This window comes from Tupaia chinensis, unplaced genomic scaffold (assembly GCF_000334495.1).
Source record: "Tupaia chinensis unplaced genomic scaffold, TupChi_1.0 Scaffold000113_1, whole genome shotgun sequence".
Taxonomy (NCBI): Eukaryota; Metazoa; Chordata; class Mammalia; order Scandentia; family Tupaiidae; genus Tupaia; species Tupaia belangeri.
This window is the reverse complement of record NW_006159577.1, coordinates 6,501,477-6,520,025: the sequence shown is the minus strand read 5'-3', so window position 1 is coordinate 6,520,025 and position 18,549 is coordinate 6,501,477. Positions and strand designations below refer to the sequence as shown.

The following is an 18,549-nucleotide window of genomic DNA, read 5'->3' as shown; positions in this document are numbered from 1 at the left end:
GGGCTTTTTTTTTTTTTTTTTTTTAACCTTGTGCTACATGTGTTTCTTAAAATCATATAATCTTCAGTACATGAATCTTTTGTTATACACATGTTCAGGGACTGCATAACTGCATATTTTTTTAAACCATTATGTTTTAACTAGAGATGCTTTACAAATCTTCCTTTCTTAAATATCTTCTATATACCTGTAAACAGACAGAGCCTTTTATCTTTATAATCTAGTAAAATATATCTAGAAGTAAACATAGAATGGTACATGTAGATTTTCCAGATCATTACTTTGTGTATTTGTTCAGTAATATAATCCAGTACTTTAAACATTTTTTTTTAGGTTTTTGCCATAGGGTGTGTGCACTCGCTGAAGAGAAACAGAGAGGAAAAGTGAGAAATCATCTCTGGCAAGGGATGGCCACTCTGCAATCCATTACCCTCCATTCTCCTTTTGGGATTTTGTACCTGGTGTGGTTTTCTTTCTTTTTTTTTTTTCAGAGAGATATTTTTGCTGTAGGGCTTGTGTGCTTGCCAGAAAGACAGAGACAGGTGCAGAAAGCAAGAAATCACTCCCCAGGGGGAGGGCCACCCTGCAGTTCCTTTTCCACTCTCTTCTTGGGATTTTGGGCATGTACGCACATGTGCCCATTATGAGTTTCAAGCTGCTGGGTCCAGGACTCTAGCTGCAATCAGCCATGTGGGAATCCAGTGACGTAAACCATTATGCTATCTGCTAGTTCCATCACCCAGTGTGTTTTTCAAGCCTACAGGTCCAGGACTCAAACCACAGAGTGGGCCATGTGGCATCCCATGCCTTTACTGCCACCTCATATGCTGGCCCCAAGTCTAGTATTATTTTGAATGTCAAAAATTATTCTAACAGCAGTTTAGATAGATATCTGAATATTGATTCACATAGAATTACTTTGAGTAAATTTAATGATTCATAGAAAGTAAAATGGTCTTTGTTTTGTCTCTCTGTAAATTGGTAGAAGATTCTTAGCACTTCAAAGCTTTTCAGAAAGTGTGTGTTCCCCTAGCCACTGTATTAGGAAGTAGCCTTTGTAGCATTCCTAATAGATGGTCAGTAGACCCAACTTTGCAACTTATTAGAGTGAGAACCCTAAGTACCTGCCGATAGATTATATGGCTACAACTGTTCAGTTAAGGATCCTACTAAAAACAAAACAAAATAAATAAAACTCCTAGGTGGAGTCAAGAAGGAAGCTGTTGGGACAGTCTTATAGAACAGTGGTAATGACTCTGCATCCACATCCTGAGGCTTCCTTGTACATGTCATGTATACATGCACATGCTCAGGATCTGGGCTGGCCACGGTTGGGAGTAGATCATGGTATGAAGAGCCTGTTGGGGTGCCTCTCTTAGTCTCTCTGTCTCTGAAATGAACAAACTAAAAAAAAAAATGAAAGAAAGAAAGAAAGAAAGAAAGAAAGAAAAGAAAAGAAAAGGAAAGGAAAGGAAAGGAAAGGAAAGGAAAGAAAGAAAGAAAGAAAGAAAGAAAGAAAGAAAGAAAGAAAGAAAGAAAGAAAGAAAGAAAAAGAAAAGAAAGTGAGTGGCTGTTAACTATTTTATAGAGCTTGTTGTGGAGTTAAACCTAGATGCTAGTACTCTAAACCTGAGGACACTATGGTGTGTAACTGTGTTTGATAAGAGTTTTGATAAGAGTTTTTATTCTTTTCTTCTGTGAAATAATCCCCTTCTTATATAATCCACTTTGAAGTCCAACTTGATTTTTATTTTCTTCCATAGGAATCTGATATACAAGCTGCTGCTTGCTGTAATCTCTTCAAAGCAACATGCTTGTACTGGTAGATTACAAATAAGCAGCCACCCCATGTTCTGTTATATCTTGTACACTGGGACATCTTGTAGACAGCAGGAAAACACTTCTGTGTGTATGCATGGCATTAATAAACATAAAAAAAAGGTGCTAGGCTTTTTGTGAACATCATTCCTGTAACAGAATTTCCTGGGAGCCTGTCACATGTCTGAAGAGTGTACAGTCTAGCACAGCGTTTCTCAGATAGTCACACTGTTTCTTCATTCATTCAGGCCTAGACTGAAGTCCTGTTTGCTCTTTGGGTCTCAGCTTTAATGGTCCTCCAGGAAGCCCTACCTGGACCCTGAGTCTAGATTACTTGTGACTTGTAACACTTCTGTTGAACTCTATACCAATCTCTCTTGTAATAGATAATTCAGAATTCACTGATATAAGATCTGTTTTCTGCTAGTTGTAAGCTACCGAAGGACAGAAATTATATTTGTCTCATCCATAGCATTATTTCTGGTATGTACTATAGTCACCAACGTATGCTGGGTATTTAACAGAATAAAAATAATGAATGAGGCCTGGGGGAATTGATAGCAACATTACTGTACTAGAGCCTCTTAGTTCAGGTTGTTAACAGCAAGACTTGTGTGGGGGGAGGGGCGGGGAGGATCTTAGGGTTTCTGCAGACAGATCTGATTGACACTACCAGACTTAGAATAGAATACATTCAAAATGGTTTCTCTCCCCTTTAGTTCACTCTAAGGAGACAAATTAATGAATCCTATTAAGGGAAACAAGAGAAACAAGAGACGAAGGGACTTTTCCAGTGAATAATCAACCAGATGATAAGAGTATTTATTGTGGCTGTGGTTTGAATTTAGGAAACGAGGCGACCTCAAGAAAAAAATAGGGCTTAGGTTTATCTTGAAATAAGAGTAATAATAACGATAATTGCTAATAGATGGGGTCGTTGCGAAAGTCATGGTGCATTTTTGCATAGAAAAATATATCATGACTTTCCAAATGACCTAGTATACAGCACTAACTATGTGTTAGACCTTCTTCATGCACTCAGTATTATTATTCCTGAACAACGGTGAAAAAGTGAGGCTCAGAGGGAACACTGAGCCAGTAAGTGCTTGGACTAGGATGTACGCTCCAATAGTATTTGAAAAGGACAGGAGAGAGTTATTCTAGGCTTGGAAATCTCCAAAGATACTCATTTTTAAGCAGCCTAATCTGAATGTTTTAATGCAACTTTATGTTTAAAAGAGTTATAATCCTGGAGCCACCAGGTGACCTAATAGTTAAGGCACTGGACTCTCCTATCGCTGACTGTGGTTCAAGTCCTGGACCTGGGTTAAGGTACTGGACTCCACTATCACTGACTGGTTCAAGTCCTGGACCTGGTGGCTTGAAACTCATGCTAGGCACATGTGTATGTGCACCCCAGATCCCAGAAGGAGGATAAAAGAGAAGGAATTGAAACATGGTCAAGTCCCCGGGGCGGGCGGGGGGGGGTGATTTCTCACTTTCTCACCCACTCAATGTCTTTCTCTGACTTTCTCCATTGAGTGCAAGCACCGTATGGCAGAAACAAAAAGTTAGAACCCTGGACAACTACAGCAATTTCTTGTTGTGGCAAATATTATTTTTAGTTTTTGGATTGTTTGCCCTCTGAGAAAAGACAAGTGGATTGGTATCCTGGAATCAATGAGAAATATTATTCTAGTTAAAATAGGGGAATGGTTCAGATGGTCGACAGGTAAGCATGATTAGGTAGGATAGAGCAGCTGAGTGGACGTAAAGGAGTTTGGCTATGGTACAGGAAGCCACTGTATTTTTCTGGGTAAATGAGAGACATATTAAAAGCAGTATTTTGTGCTAAATCTAATAATGGCATTCAAATTGGTATAAAAATGGTTAAATTAGATCAGGGGTCAGTAAACATTGTCTATAAAGTGTTCGATAGTCAATATTTTTGGCTTAGAAGTTTAGGCCATAAAATCTCTGTCACAGCTACTCACTTCTGCCACCGTATGGTGGGAGCAGCCAAAGTGTTATTTTTAAAACTGGTTGCCCCATAAATGCTTATGAGCAGTTGTATATAGCCTCTGTTACCTTGGAAGCAATGACAAGTCTCCTCCTCATGACTGATGAGTCTGCTTACAGTCCCAGGGGTTCTGTTCTCTTTTCTGTCCTCAGCGAATTATAATAATGTATACTGTCTAGGTGTGTTAGTGAGGGGAGAAAAGAATAGTGTAATCACCTACAGTCAGTCCAATAAAAAAAAGAGACTCCCAGAAAATGAAGGTTTTATATTGCTATTTTATCACTCATCTATTTCTGTTTGAGATTTTTCTTTCATGCTTTCTCTTATTTATATACCATTTGGAACTTTTAGCTACTTACAAATCTAATAGTTCAGTTCTGTTCTTTGCTTCAGGAATTTTTACTTTCCAACCAACTAAGAGGTTTGTGAAAATGTTTAACTGTGGGACCAGCAGATGGCATAATGGTTACATCACTGGACTCTCACATGGCTGATTGCAGTTAGAGTCCTGGACCTGGCAACTTGAGGCTCATGCCAGGTGTGTGTGCATGAATGGATAAATGGAGAATGGAGAGTGGATTGCAGTGAGGCCATCTCCCCCAGGTGGGGGAGGGATTTCTCGCTTTCTGTCACTCTGGCAAGCACACGTGCCCTATAGTTAAAAATCTTTCTTAAAAAAGAAAAAAGAAAAACAAAACCTTAAGTGTACCTGACATTAAGCATTCTGTTCAGAATATTTCTTTTTTTTTAGAGAGATTTTTGCTGTAGTGTACATGCGCCCGCTGGAGAGACAGAAAGGGAGAAATCATCCCTCAGGGATATGCATGCCACAATGCGTTCTCCTCCGTTCTGCTCTTGGGATTTGGGGCATTCACGTACACGTGCCTGACGTGAGTCTTAAGCTGGCAGCCGGTCTGGGACTCGACCTATGATCAGCCATGTGGGAGTCCAGCAACATAACCATTACACTACCGGCTGTCCCCAGAATATTACTATACCACTTCTTTTTAAGAATTCTTGGAAACTATTTTATGTGACTCTTATTTGGCCAGATTTTAACAGTAATTTTATGGCTTCTATGAATCCTTATAGTGAAGCTTTTTTGTCATTACATTTGGAGATACAGTTTTAATTAGAAATAATTTCATGGGGACCCCGGATGGCATATTGATTAAACTGGTGGACTTCCATGTAGTAGTTGGCTATGGTTCAAGTCTTGGACCCTGTGACTTAAAACTCACAATGGGCACACGTGCATGCATGCCCAAAATCTCCAGAACAGAATGGAGGAGGAGAGATTGTGGTGTGGGGTGATTTCTCACTTTCTATCTGTCTCTGTCTCTGTCTCTCCGGCAAACAGATACACCCTATAGCAAAAATCTCTCTTCAAAAAAAAAAAGAAAGAAAAAATAATTTTATGTATATTGACAATATATATATAGTCTCAGAAGGTCATGTTAAAATAAAAGAGCATATTATTTTTTAAAAGCAGATTTTTTAAAAGAATTATTCCACCCAACTTTATTTATTTATTTATTTTAAATTTGATCAGAGAGGGACAGAGTGAGAGAGCGAGCAAGAGAGAGAAAGGAAGCCACGAGGTCCAGTACTTGAATCTTGGTCAGGCCATGTGGAAGTTCAGAGCCCTTAACCACCACGCCACCTGCCAGCCCAAGAGCATATTATTTTTTAATTAACTCGTGTAATAAAATTGTTTAATAAAATTTAAATCTTAGGAAGGCTTTATTTTTAAAATAAGTTTTCAAACAAAAATAAGCATTAGTTTATCTTTGTTTAATTTCTCATTATAGGGGCATCGAATGGACGAGTTTGACTGGTTTTCTTTCTTTTGCTACCTCAACACCAAACAATATGGGATTGGTGAGAAATGAACTTCAGTTGGTTGATCTTCCAACAGGTTTGTCATAGAAAATTAAATAGTGATTTGATGTATTGATCAAAGATGCTGTTATTTATAAAAAACATTTCAAAGTACTTTCTTTTGTCTTGGAGATATTCTTGTGTTCCATGTTTATATATTCTTTTGTTCTATGATAATAGCCCTAGAAAAGTATTGCTTTTTTATGTGGACAATTTTAAAACATAAATACATAGTAAGATTGAGTACTACTAGCCTAAGACTAATACTTATAAAAAAAAAAATACCATATCTACTTTTTAATACATTGCCATAGCATAACTGTAAAAGACAAGTGGAATGGTACCCTGTATAATAACTGTGTTATTATACTTCCTTAGATTCTCTGTTTAAAATGTTGGCCTTTGTAGGAAACCCTTAGAAAACTTACAGAGTAAGGATTGTTTTTAAATGCTCAAATTTAAGTGGCCAACAGGTGGCATGGTGATTAAGGTGCTGGACTCCCACATGGCTGACTTTGGTTCAAGCCCCAGATCCAGTGGCTTGAAAATCATGCCAGGAACATATGTGTGCACCCAAAATTCTGAGAAGGGAATAGAGGAGAAAGTATTGTGGAATAGCCATCCCTCCGGGGGGGGGTAATTTCTCACTTTCCCTCTCTCTCTGGTGAGCACATGTGCCCTATGGCAAAAACCTAACTAAAAAATAAAGGTTAAATTTAAAACTGTTGAAAGTCTCTGGCTGACTGAAGAGAAAAACTTAATCTGGGAGATGAAGACTTTATAATAAGAAACATTCCAGGAAAGTAACTTGTTCTGACTTGTTAAAAAAAACCCTAAAACCTATTCAGTTTCAAAATGAAGAATTTAGGAGTGTAATAAGTGAGAATTTCACATTATTTTATAGCACATGCACTAATTTCACAAAATTATGATGAATTTCTTTAAAATATGGTATATGGTATAAATATATGTGGATATTTTAAATAATAAGAGTATATGGGGACCAGCAGTTAGCGTAATGGCTATGTCACTGGACTCCCACATAGTCGACTGCGGTTTGCGTCCCGGACCCGGTGGCTTAAAACTCTCACTGGGCGCATGTGCGTGCGTGCCCAAGATCCTGAAAGGAGAACAGAGGAGAAGGGATTGCTGCGTGGCCATCCCCCCTCGGGGATGATTTTTCGTTTTCTGTCTCTTTGTCTCTCTCTGTCTTTCTGGCGAGCACACGCACCCTATAGCAAAAAAACAAAAAAAAAAAATTCTCAAAAAAGAAAAAAGAGTATATGTATTTGCTTGTTTGTGTATGTAATAAAGTATATGGTTGCTTTCCCATATACTCTCTATGTGTTTCCAAGTTCTCAAAGTAACAGTTGTTCTTCTCAGCAAGTTAAAGAATCAACCCCAACTTTAGTTTAGTATTGATCTATTCTCACTGTAAGTGACCAGCGCAATGAACCTCATCCCTAGATTCCTTATTTTGCTGATGAACTCACACTTATTCCTTCTTTGTTAATATCCTAAGGATAAAATACTGTTCTTTATATCATCATTTGAAAAATCCCTGTTCAATTTTTCCAGATGGGTCAAGTTCAGAACTAGTGGACAATTTAAAATCTGTCTGTCACACATTTGCTTTTGAGGAACAGAGGTCTGTCATAATAGTTACTGAGTTCTTTAAGTGGGATATTTCAGCCCATAGATTATAGACTTTTTTATAGACTTGTCTTTGAAGAAGTACAGCGAACTAGTGGGTGTTGGGGTAGAGTAACAGTGAGCATAATGAGATTCCACTTGATTGATATTGATCATTAGTTTTTAGTACTTTAGGGAGTTTTTAAAAAATTTATATGGTCAGAAACAGCTGAAGCAAATGGAAGACCAAATGAGAAGATACAAAATAGGACTAATTAGGTTACATTGAATAACTTCTTGTTTCTTATATTTTCTTTAATATTTGCAATTAAAGGTAGGAGTATTGCTTTCCGTGGTGAACGAGGCAATGATGAATCACCCATCGAAATGATTAAAGTATCTCATTTGAAGTAAGTGTCAATCTGAAATAAAAGTGATGTTATTGCAATGGAATTTTATGGTTTTTTTAATAATCTTTAACAAAGTATGAATTTGTTTCAATGTATATAGAATTTCTTAATGATAGATTTCTTAATTTCTTAATGTTTATATGTATCCACACAAAAGAAAATATTAAGTTGCTATCACTTTTATTTCTCAGTTTCAAAAATATAAGAAAACTTTTGTATGAATCTTAACATTTTATTACATCGGTAAAACCAGTAACCTAGTTTTATTCTGCAGTAGCTGTGTTTATATAAATGCATTCACTCACTAAAAAAATGTTAGATATCTGATAACATGTTTATGTATTTCTACCACAGCATGAAGTTATTGAGTAAAACTAATTTTTCTAATTTATAATTTCTACCTATTTTACTTCTGAAAATTTTTGGAGTTTTTTTCCTCTAAGGGAAAAATACATATAAAGCAGAATTATTAAAAATAGAAACCAAGGTTCCAGAGGTGATGTGGCAACAAAACACAGTACTCTGACAGGAAGTCCTACGTGGGAAGGTTCCTGGTTCAAGTCCAGAAATCTTCCGGAGTATCCTGAGGAGCACTCTTTTCCATGATCCAAGGCTGGCTGAAGGCAGATTGTGGTGTCAAGACCCTTCTGGGGATGCTATTTCTTTCTGTCTTTATCTTTCACACTCATGGGAGAAATAAATAAACTCAAAAACAACAACAACAATAAAAAATGAATGAAAACCAGTTAAGAGGACAAAGAGTGAATTAGCTTTTTAAAGTAGTGTTTGAAAATTATCTCATCATAGGGCAGGTGCCACCATGCCCATGAAAATTATCTCACAATTTTTAATTGTGTGTTATATTCACTGTTTTTAAATAGTGTTTAAAATGTTTTTTTTTCCTAGAATTTGCATTTCCATAAAAATTGTAGAATCAGTCTATCAGTTTTACCAAAAATATTCCTAAGATTTTGATTGGGATTACATGAAGTCCATAGGTTAATGTGGGGAAAAATTGGTAGCATAACACGTTTTTTGATTCATGAACACAGTTTGTCCCTCTACTTTTTTAGATTTTTTTGATAACTACTTTTTTGTTTTCTTTGATGCTATTATAAATGGCATTTTAAAAATTATTTCCAATTGTTGTATTTGTTACTTGTATATTGAAATACAGTTTTATAAATTTATTTATTTTTTGAGGTTTTTGCTTTAGCGCACATGCACTTGCCAGAGAGAGACAGAGACAGTGAGAGGGAAAGTGAGAAATCACCTCTTGTGAGGATGGCCACGCCACAATCCCTTCTCCATTTCCTTCCTGGGATCTTGGCCATACACACACACGTGCCTGGTGTAAGTTTCAAGCCATTGGATCCAGGTATCAAACCATAGTCAGCTATGTGGGAGTCCAATGACGTAACCATTACACCACCTGCTGGCCCCAGTTAACTTTTTACATTGATTTTGTACCATGTGACTGTACTAAACTTAAATTATTAATTCTAGTAGTATTTTTGTTCATTTCTTAGTATTTTATGTTTACCAATAAAGACACTTACACATTTCTTTTTCCAGCCTATAGGTCTTTTATTTCTTGCTTTGCAGCACTTACTAGAACCTCCAGTGTAATCAGAAGAGCTGACATCTTTGATGTTCCTTGATCTTACAGAGAAAAGCATTCACACTTTCAACATTTAGTATGTTAGCTGTCCCTTTTTTTGGGGGGGGGGTAGAAGTTTTTGCCTTAGGGTATGTATCTTGCCAAAGAGAGAGAAAGAGACAGAGAGTGAGAGGGAAAGTGAGATATCACCTTCCAGGAGGGATGGCCATGCCATAATCCCTTCTCCATTCTCCTCCTGGAATCTTGGTCACGCACCCACACACGACCAGTGTGTTTTAAGCCACCAGATCCAGGACTTGAACTGTGTTCGGCCATGTGGGAGTCTAGCAGTGTAACCACTATGCCATCTGCTGGTTCAAACTGTAGATCTTTCTGTCAATACCTTTTCTCAGGTTGAAGTTCCTTTTAATTCTCGGTCAGCTGAGACTTTGTATCATGAATGTCAGATTTGTCAAATGTCTTTTCATCATTTACTGATATCATCAAATGGTGTGTGTGTTGTTTTTTAAGACAACCAATATGGTGAATTACTTTGATTTTCAGATAGTAAACTGCATATTCCTGGGATAAACTAGTTGGTCAAGATTTATTCATTTTGATATATCGCTGACCTTTTTTTTTTGCTTATATCGTATTAAGGATTTCTATATATCTGTGTTCATGAAGGATATTGGTCTAGTTTTTATGTAATATTCTTTTTTTTTTTGGGATATTGGTCTAGTTTTTATGTAATATTCTTGACTGGTTTTGGTGTCAGGATAAAACTGAACTTGCAGAATAAGTTGTAAAGTATTCCACCCCTTTTTCCAGGATGAGTTTATATATAATCAATATTATTTTTCCTTAAATAGAAAGGATTCATCAGGGCAGCCATATGGGCCTAGAATTTTCCTTATAGAAGACATTTAAATACAAATTCAATTTTTCTCATAGAGAATATTCATTCAGGTTCTCTATTTTTTATTGAGCTTTATTAGGTGGTGCCTTTCAAGTAATCCATTCATTTCATTGAAGTTGTAGAATTTATGGGTATTAACTTTCTTTTTTTTTTTTTAAAGAATTATTTTATTGAACTTTATTTATTTATTTAAATTTGACCAGAGAGAGAGAGAGAGAGAGAGGGAAAGTGAGAAAGCAAGCCACCAGGTCCAGGAGTTGAACCATGGTTGGCCATGTGGGAGTCCAGTGCCCTTAACAACCACGCCACCTGCTGGCCCCAGTATTAACTTTCTTATTATGAATGAGCCAGTTCCATGGTGCAGCAGTTAAGTGCTGTGCATAGGGAGCTGGATCCTACATGACTTTGAATCCCAGGTCTGGCAGCTTGAAAAACACCCAGGCTATGTGTGCATCTATAACCAAAATCCTGTTGGGATGGGAAATGAAAGAAAAGAGTTTGCAGCATGATCATACCCCATCTGAGGGGTGCTTTTTTCTCTCTCCCTAATTTCCCCTTTGAGAATAAAAATCAATCAGTCAATAAGCTAAATTCCATTATATTATTTTTATTATCCATCTAATGTCTCTATGATCTGAGAGGGATATCTCTTTTATTCCTTGTATCAGTAAATTATATATGTTGATTTTGTTGTTCTTTTCAAAGATACCACTTTTGGGTTCTTTGTTTCTTCTTTATGATTTTTTAAAATTTTTTATTTCATTGGCTACAATGCTTATAACTTTCTTATTTTCTCTTTTGCTTACTGTTCCCCCAACACCCCCTGCCTCCCAAAGCTGTATTTTCATTTAGTCCAAGGCATAGGAGAGGGCTCCAAGGTGGTTAAAAGCTGCTTAGTGACTGGAGTCTTCTGTTTACTTTTTAATTATGCTCTTCTATTTTCTAGTTTCTAAAAGTAGAAAGTTAGATAATTCAGTTAAGGTAGTTTTTAGAATTTTAATGTAGGCATTTTTGCTATATAAGCACTACTTTTCCTGTATCTTATCATTTTTGATATAGTGTTTTCATTTTAATTCATTTCATAATATATTAAAATTTCCATGGAGTATTCATGAGTATCTTATTTAACTTCAAACTATTTTTCCATATATTTTTCTGTTAATTTCTAGTTTCTATTGGGGTGAAAGAGCATATTTTATATTATTTTAGTCCTTATAATTTCTTTTTTTTCATGGCCAGAGGGTGTGTATACTCTCCAGAGAGAAACCCTACCCCCGATATCATGGAGCATGGTTCACCTGCAATGTTCTTTTTTTTTTTAATTTATATTTAATCATATATCTTTTCAGTATACAGTGTGGGTTTTCAAAGCATGTATGCATACATGTCAATCAGGTCAAAGATATTAACATATATGTCATTTTCATCTGACATTTTCATTCTGTCTGGACTTTGGGTAGACATACATATGTTCACAAAGTATTTTTCAAGCCACCAGAGCTAGGATTTGAATTGTGTTTGGCTATGTGGGATCCAGCTCCCTTAACCACTATTCTACAGGGCCAGCCCAGTCTTTTCAAATTTAATTTTATTTGTTATATGGCCCAGAACATGATCTGTCTTAGTGACTGTTTCATGTACACTTGAAAAAGTTGTATTTTCTGTTGTTGATTAGAGTATTCTGTAAGTGGCAGTTCAAGCTGGTTGATATTGTTATTCAAGTCTTTTACATTCTGACTCATTTTCTATTTATTGTGTCAGTTACTGAAAGATTATGCTGGAATGTCCTACCTTTATTTATATATTTCTTATTTCTCTTTTAAATAACTCAAGTTTTTGTTTTGGATATTATAAAGCTGTTATTGGGTACTTGTATATTTAGGATTGTTATGTTTGTTTGATTATTTTGCTTTTTTATCATTGTGAAATATCCTGCCTTTGTACTATTCTTTGTTCAGAAGTAAGTCTGATTTGTTTGATACTATTATAGCCACTCCAGCTTTCTTTTAATTAGCATTTGTATGGTGTGCATTTTTCTATCCTTTTACATATAACCTAGCAGCATCTTTATATTTTAAGTTGTTTTATTGTAGACAGCATATAATTGGGACTTGCTTTTCTTTTTCTTTTTTTTTGTTGAGAAATTTTTGCCATAGGGCATGTGCGCTTGCCAGATAGAGAGACAGGAGTGAGAAATCACTCCCCCCCTCAGCCCCCCCACCACTCGTGGGAATGGCCATGCCACAATCCCTTCTTTCCATTCTCCTCTTGGAATTTTGGGCACGCACACACATTTGTCCAGCATGAGTTTTAAGCCACTGTGTCTGGGAATTAATCGTGGTTGACTACATGGGAGTCCAGCGACATAACCATTACGCCATCTGCTGGTCCCGGGATTTGTTTTGCTATTTGATCCGACAATCTCAATCTTCTAATTGTAGCGTTTAAATTATTCATATTTAGTGTAATTATCAATATGGCTTGTGTTTAAATCTACCATTTTGCTAGTTCCTTATGTTTTTTATTTAAATGAATTACTAAATACATTTTTCAGTTTAATCAGTTTAATTTCTAATATGCAAAATCACAATTGCTATAATTCACCTTTTTTTTTTGGTTCGATTTTTTCTATAGGGCGTGCGCGCTCACCAGAAAGACAGAGAGAGACAGACAGAAAGCGAGAAATCACCCCCCCAGGGGGGATGGCCACGCCGCAATCCCTTCTTCTCCGTTCTCCTTTTGGGATCTTGGGCACGCATGCCCACACACCTGGTATGAGTTTAAGCCACCGGGTCCTGGACTCGAACCACGGGCGACTACGTGGGAGGCCAGCGACATAGCCATTATGCTAACTGCTGGTCCCTAATTCACCTTTCTTTAGAGGGCCTCGATAATTTTTGAGAGTGTAAAGGAGTCTTGACATTGAACAGTTTGAGAATTGCTCATAATATTGGGGCTCTAATCTCTTCTATTTCTTATCAGTCTCAACATATATGCTTGCTAAATTAATACATCTAAAACTGATCACATTATCCCCCTATTTTGATACTTTCAGTGGTTCATTATTCTTAGTGCAGTAAACGCCTACATAGGCTAATATGGCATTTGTCTTTTATAATATGCTCCAAAATTCACGTTTAGTCTTCTTTCTTGTGGTTGCATTCACATACTATGCATTTTAAATGCGCTGTCCTTTCCTGTCTTTAATCATTTGTCATATTTGTAGCTTTGCCTGGAATGTCATTTCCTTGTTGTCAAAATTAATCCCTTTCACAGTGAATCTTCCTAGCATTTACCACATTCTTTTTGTGTATATGCCTTTTTGTGTCTTTATATGAAGGGCCTTCAAAAAATTCATGGAAAAGTAGAATTAAAGTATGAGCTTATTTTGGTGTAAAAACTGTTCAAATCCATGCAGTTTTCTCATAATGGGCTTTTTTCCACCAACTTTTTGAAGACCCCATTATATTAGATATAATACATAGCATAATGTATTATAGTTAGGTAATCTACCCTGGCTTACTTGCTGTCTTTTTTTTTTATCCTTACTATCTTTTATGAGATAGATGTGGCAGGTGTTATCATCACTATTTTAGAGATAAATATTGAATAGAATAAAACTTAAAAAGGCTACTGGCTTATTACCAAGTGACAGCCATGGTCCTGAGTGAAAAACTAAGTCCTTTGATACACTGAATACAAGGATCTTGTACTCTGTTACGGTTCCTTGATGTCAGTCATTGATGTTGATACTGTTTTAATTTCACACAATGGTTACTGAGTAATCAAGGATCAACTCACATGTATTGACCTGCAATCATTGACATCATTCACTCTATCTTCCAGACAGAAAATAAATAAATGGCATTTGTTATAGTACCTGTTATAGTAGAATGATAGAAATTTTACATACTTTTTCATTTAATTTTTACTATAACGTACATACCAGTTCATGGAGGTATGTGGTAATATGCTCACATCATATATGGGAAACTGAACCTTGGGAGGGCTCATGTAACTTGTGGCACCAGGATCTGAACCCATGTTACTACTTCTGAGCTAGACTCCTTGGGTAATGAAGGTCATCTTAGAGTTTTATTTTCTAACAACTGTTAGTCATGGGGGCTAAATATTTAAATGTGTAGAATGTGTCTGTGTTTAGAATGTGTCATCTGGGTTTTATAACTTACAGAACTTTTCATTTGTACCAATTCATGCTGAAATGCTGGTAAAATGATTATTTTGTTTATTTTAGGCAATATTTGGCAGTTGTATTCAAAGATAAACCCTTGGAATTATGGGATGTTAGGACTTGTACCCTTCTTAGAGAAATGTCAAAAAACTTCCCTGCAATAACTGCTTTGGTAAGTTATAGATTAATAACTAAATACTATTGTTTATTTAGGTGTGTATGTGCATGGCGAATATTTTTCTTTAGCTTGAATTGAAATCATTACCATCATGTATTTTCTTGTTAAAAATGTATGTTCAGAGAAAATGATCTAAATAGATTTTACTCTTATTTTCTCGAATGAGTCAACCAAATATTACATTAGTGCAATTCTATTTAAAATTTCTTTAGGATATTTTGAAGAATATATACATATTCTAAAATGTTTATGAAAGAATAAAGTTCTTAAATAACCAAGTCATCCTTGAAAAAAAAAAAAGGCATAAATATGGAAGATGCAAGTGAGGCTAAGATTCATCCTGCTCAAAATAGTAATATTGCAAAACCATGGAAATAACATCAATGTTGTATTGGCAGAACAGGAAATGGGCCAGCATAACAAGGAGTTCAGAAATGAACTCATGAATATTTGGGAACTTAATGTACAAGAAAGGAGCACATAGGACAAACTGTCTAGACAGTAGGCAGTATTAGGGAAATCATTTTAATTTTATGGAAAAAAGTTTTAGGTCAGTACTTAATCCACATATAAGAGTGAGCTCCATAGGATTAAGGACCTAAGTATAAAAAAGTACAGCTATAAAATTTAGTGTAACAAACTACAGCAGAATTTTTTTGTTCTGGAAATAGGACAGGAGCTCCAACTACAAGGTAAAAAAAAAAAAAAATTAATGAAATGGATTATATTAAGATTAATGCTTTCTGTTGATAAGGATGCCATTGTCTTAGTTTAATTCAGAAGACACTTTGAAATGAAATATTCCAATGTCTAAAATTGACAAGAACTCTTATAAGTCAGCAATGAAGAAATGGGGGCCCCAGTGGGGAAATTGATAGAATATGTGAACAGTTAATGAACGGTGGAGAAATCCGAAATGTTAACAAGCATAGAAAGAACTGTTCAAATTGATCGCTTTTTAGAGATACACAAAGTGGAATTACCTTGATATACCTTTTAGATAACCAAATGTGGGACGTCAGATAGTGTCTAGTACTGATGGGATGTAGAGTATAGGAATCCTTGTGCACCACTAGTAGGAATATAGACCAGTGCAGCCATTCTACAGAGCTACTGAGCAGCGCTTAGACAAATATAGACATCCTCTTTGATCCCACTATTGAGCTCCTGGTTATAAAAGAACTTTTGTAAGTTTGACTGCAGTGTTATTTGTCACGATGAGAGTTTGGAGGTGATATGGCATCAGGCCTTTGCTGAGGGAACAGAGTAAAAATTGGTGGATACACCCCTGGAGTGTAATGTATTGATAGCATGCAGAAACAACAGGGATAGAACTTAAATGTGTTAAAAGCAGTGAAGGTGTAATAAACAAGATGAGTTGTGTGAGCAGTGCTATTTATGTAAGTTAGAAATGCATGCATATAAGATAACTACACCTTAAGAACTTGTACACATTAGAGGATATTGGATTAGTACATTTAGAAAAGGTGGGAATATTAATCAATTACATGGTTTTGGGTAGATCTCTGGATGACAATGGGCTCTGATTAGAGGAACAAGAGTGTTTTACCTTATACACAGGGTGAGAGGAAAGATGGGGAATAGGAGATATAATAATGCATTTGTTATTTTTATTTTATAAAAAAAGAGCATCAAAAGTATGGATCTTTTGGAAGTTTGCTATTAAGTTTTTCAACCTTAAGCTCTAATAAAAATGCATTCATTCAGCCTCTTTATAAACAGGTAAAACCTAAAGAACCAATTGTGGATTCATATGTGGTATAATAAGTGATGCTGGGGACCAGCAGATGGCGTAATGGCTACATCGCTGGGCTCCCATGTAGTCGACCACAGTTCAAGTCCCAGACCCGGTGGCTTAAACTCAAACCGGGTGTTTGTGCATGCATGCCCAAGATCTCGAGAGGAGAACAGAGGAGCTTGGCCATCCCCTCTGGGGGGGTGATTTCTTGTTTTCTGTCTTTCGGGGAAGCGCACATACCCTATAGCAAAAACCTCTCGAAAAAAATAATAAACAAGTGATGCTGGGAAGTGGTGAGTATGCTCAGCTGTTTTGAAATGACTCTTTGATAGAAGGAAACAGCACTTCTAGGTTTGTTTGCCCTTGCTTTACAGGAGTGGTCACCATCTCACAACTTGAAGAGCTTGAGAAAGAAACAGCTTGCTACACGAGAGGCCATGGCCCGCCAGACTGTCGTGTCAGACACAGAGCTGAGTATCGTTGAGTCGTCTGTGATCAGGTATAGTGCACTGTTACCCACCATTTCCCTTTGGCGTTGCCACGGCTGGGAACTTGACGAGTGTCGGCCAGAGCCATCTGTGGGCGAGTTGGACTCTGCCTTGGAACGTATTTGGTTTCATATTTCAGTCCCCAGATTACTGAAAAGTTGATTTTATTGTCCTATTTAGTGCAGTCAATAACATACAGTAATGTCTACCCTTCAGCATGCATTAATGACTATAATCATTCTCAGTGCCTTCTGTTTCTTAAATTTCAGTTTCTTAAATTAAAAATGAATGTAGCATAAACATATAGATAGATCACAATATCATTCGTACACACTAAAGACGTATTGGGAACTTGAAGTACCATCCCTGTCCCTTCCAATTTTACAGATAAACTACTTCTGAGATAATGATGGGTCAGTGTAAGGCCTCCCTTCTAGTGGGAAAGTTCAGCAAAAAACAGCTGAGAAATTTTGTTTTCTTGTGTTAAGTTTAGATCACTGTTTTACCTCTATTCAGGATAAACTTTGCTCAAGGTATGACTGTTTGGGAGTGATTTGTATTTTCTTTTTATCAGTTAGGCAAAGATTAGTTTAATTTTTTAAATAGCTTTTTAAATAGTTTTTTTTAAATAGCTTCGGGTCTTTTGTTATACATTTGTAGTTGGGCTAGTTCATTAATTATGAGTATCACTCTAGGGAAAAGAAATATCTTTATTTTATTTTTTTATTTCTCACAGCTTGTTGCAGGAGGCAGAAAGTAAATCTGAACTCAGCCAAAATATCTCTGCCCGGGAACATTTTGTATTTACCGATAATGATGGCCAAGTTTATCATCTCACAGTTGAAGGAAACTCAGTGAAAGATAGTGCTCGAATTCCACCAGATGTAAGTCTAACCTGTGATTAAATCTTCATTAGGAATTCTTATCAAAGATTTTGTTGGTTCTCTATCTAATGAAGGTATATTTAAATTGGAAGACTTCTTCAGAAAAGTTTAATAAACTTTACGATTTAAGGAGACATTAAATTTGTTCCATATTACTGTAGAATAGCCTAAATATTTTGATGAAGTATTTGCCAGGTGCTACTCATTTTTGCCTTAATTATAAACCATAAGAAGTATCTGCATTTTATCTACAACAAAACAGGAGAACAAGTGATGTTCCCAAGTTTCCCCAGCTTATTTATGTGGCGGAGCAGAGTTTTAAACTCAGGTCTGTCTGATTATAGTGTCTGTCCTCTTTCCATTTCAGCCATTATCCTGGAGGATTTGACTTACAATATAGTTTTATTTTTGAATAATGTAATCAGGTTATAACCATAATTAATATTCGCTAACTCATATATGTCCTCTTTATGGTCTTATGGAGTTCTTTAAAGTTTATAGTTAACAATTTGGTTCAGCATGTATCTCAGGTTGTTTTTTGAGAGATTTTCACTGTAGGGCGCGTGCGCTCGCCAGACAGACAGAGAGAGACATAGAGACAGAAAGCGAGAAATCACCCCCCAGGTGGGATGGTCACGCCGCAATCCCTTCTCCTCCATTCTCCTCTCGGGATCTTGGGCACGCACGCACACGCGCCCGGCGTGAGTTTTAAGCCACCGGGTCCGGGACACGAACCGCGGTCGACTACGTGGGAATCCAGCGACATAG

General features: G+C 36.4%; 1 protein-coding gene across 2 annotated transcripts in view; it reads left to right on the top strand.

Annotated features, from left to right (window-relative positions):
* WDR11 (WD repeat domain 11) overlaps nt 1–18,549 on the top strand; it is a 70,334-nt gene that overhangs the window by 28,470 nt on the left and 23,315 nt on the right. For both annotated transcript variants that reach the window (XM_006143958.3, XM_006143957.3), the window contains exons 12-16: nt 5,650–5,756; nt 7,686–7,761; nt 14,536–14,644; nt 16,784–16,908; nt 17,634–17,781. In XM_006143958.3, the coding sequence (XP_006144020.1) occupies nt 5,650–5,756; nt 7,686–7,761; nt 14,536–14,644; nt 16,784–16,908; nt 17,634–17,781 (565 nt within the window). The remainder of the gene's footprint in view (nt 1–5,649; nt 5,757–7,685; nt 7,762–14,535; nt 14,645–16,783; nt 16,909–17,633; nt 17,782–18,549) is intronic.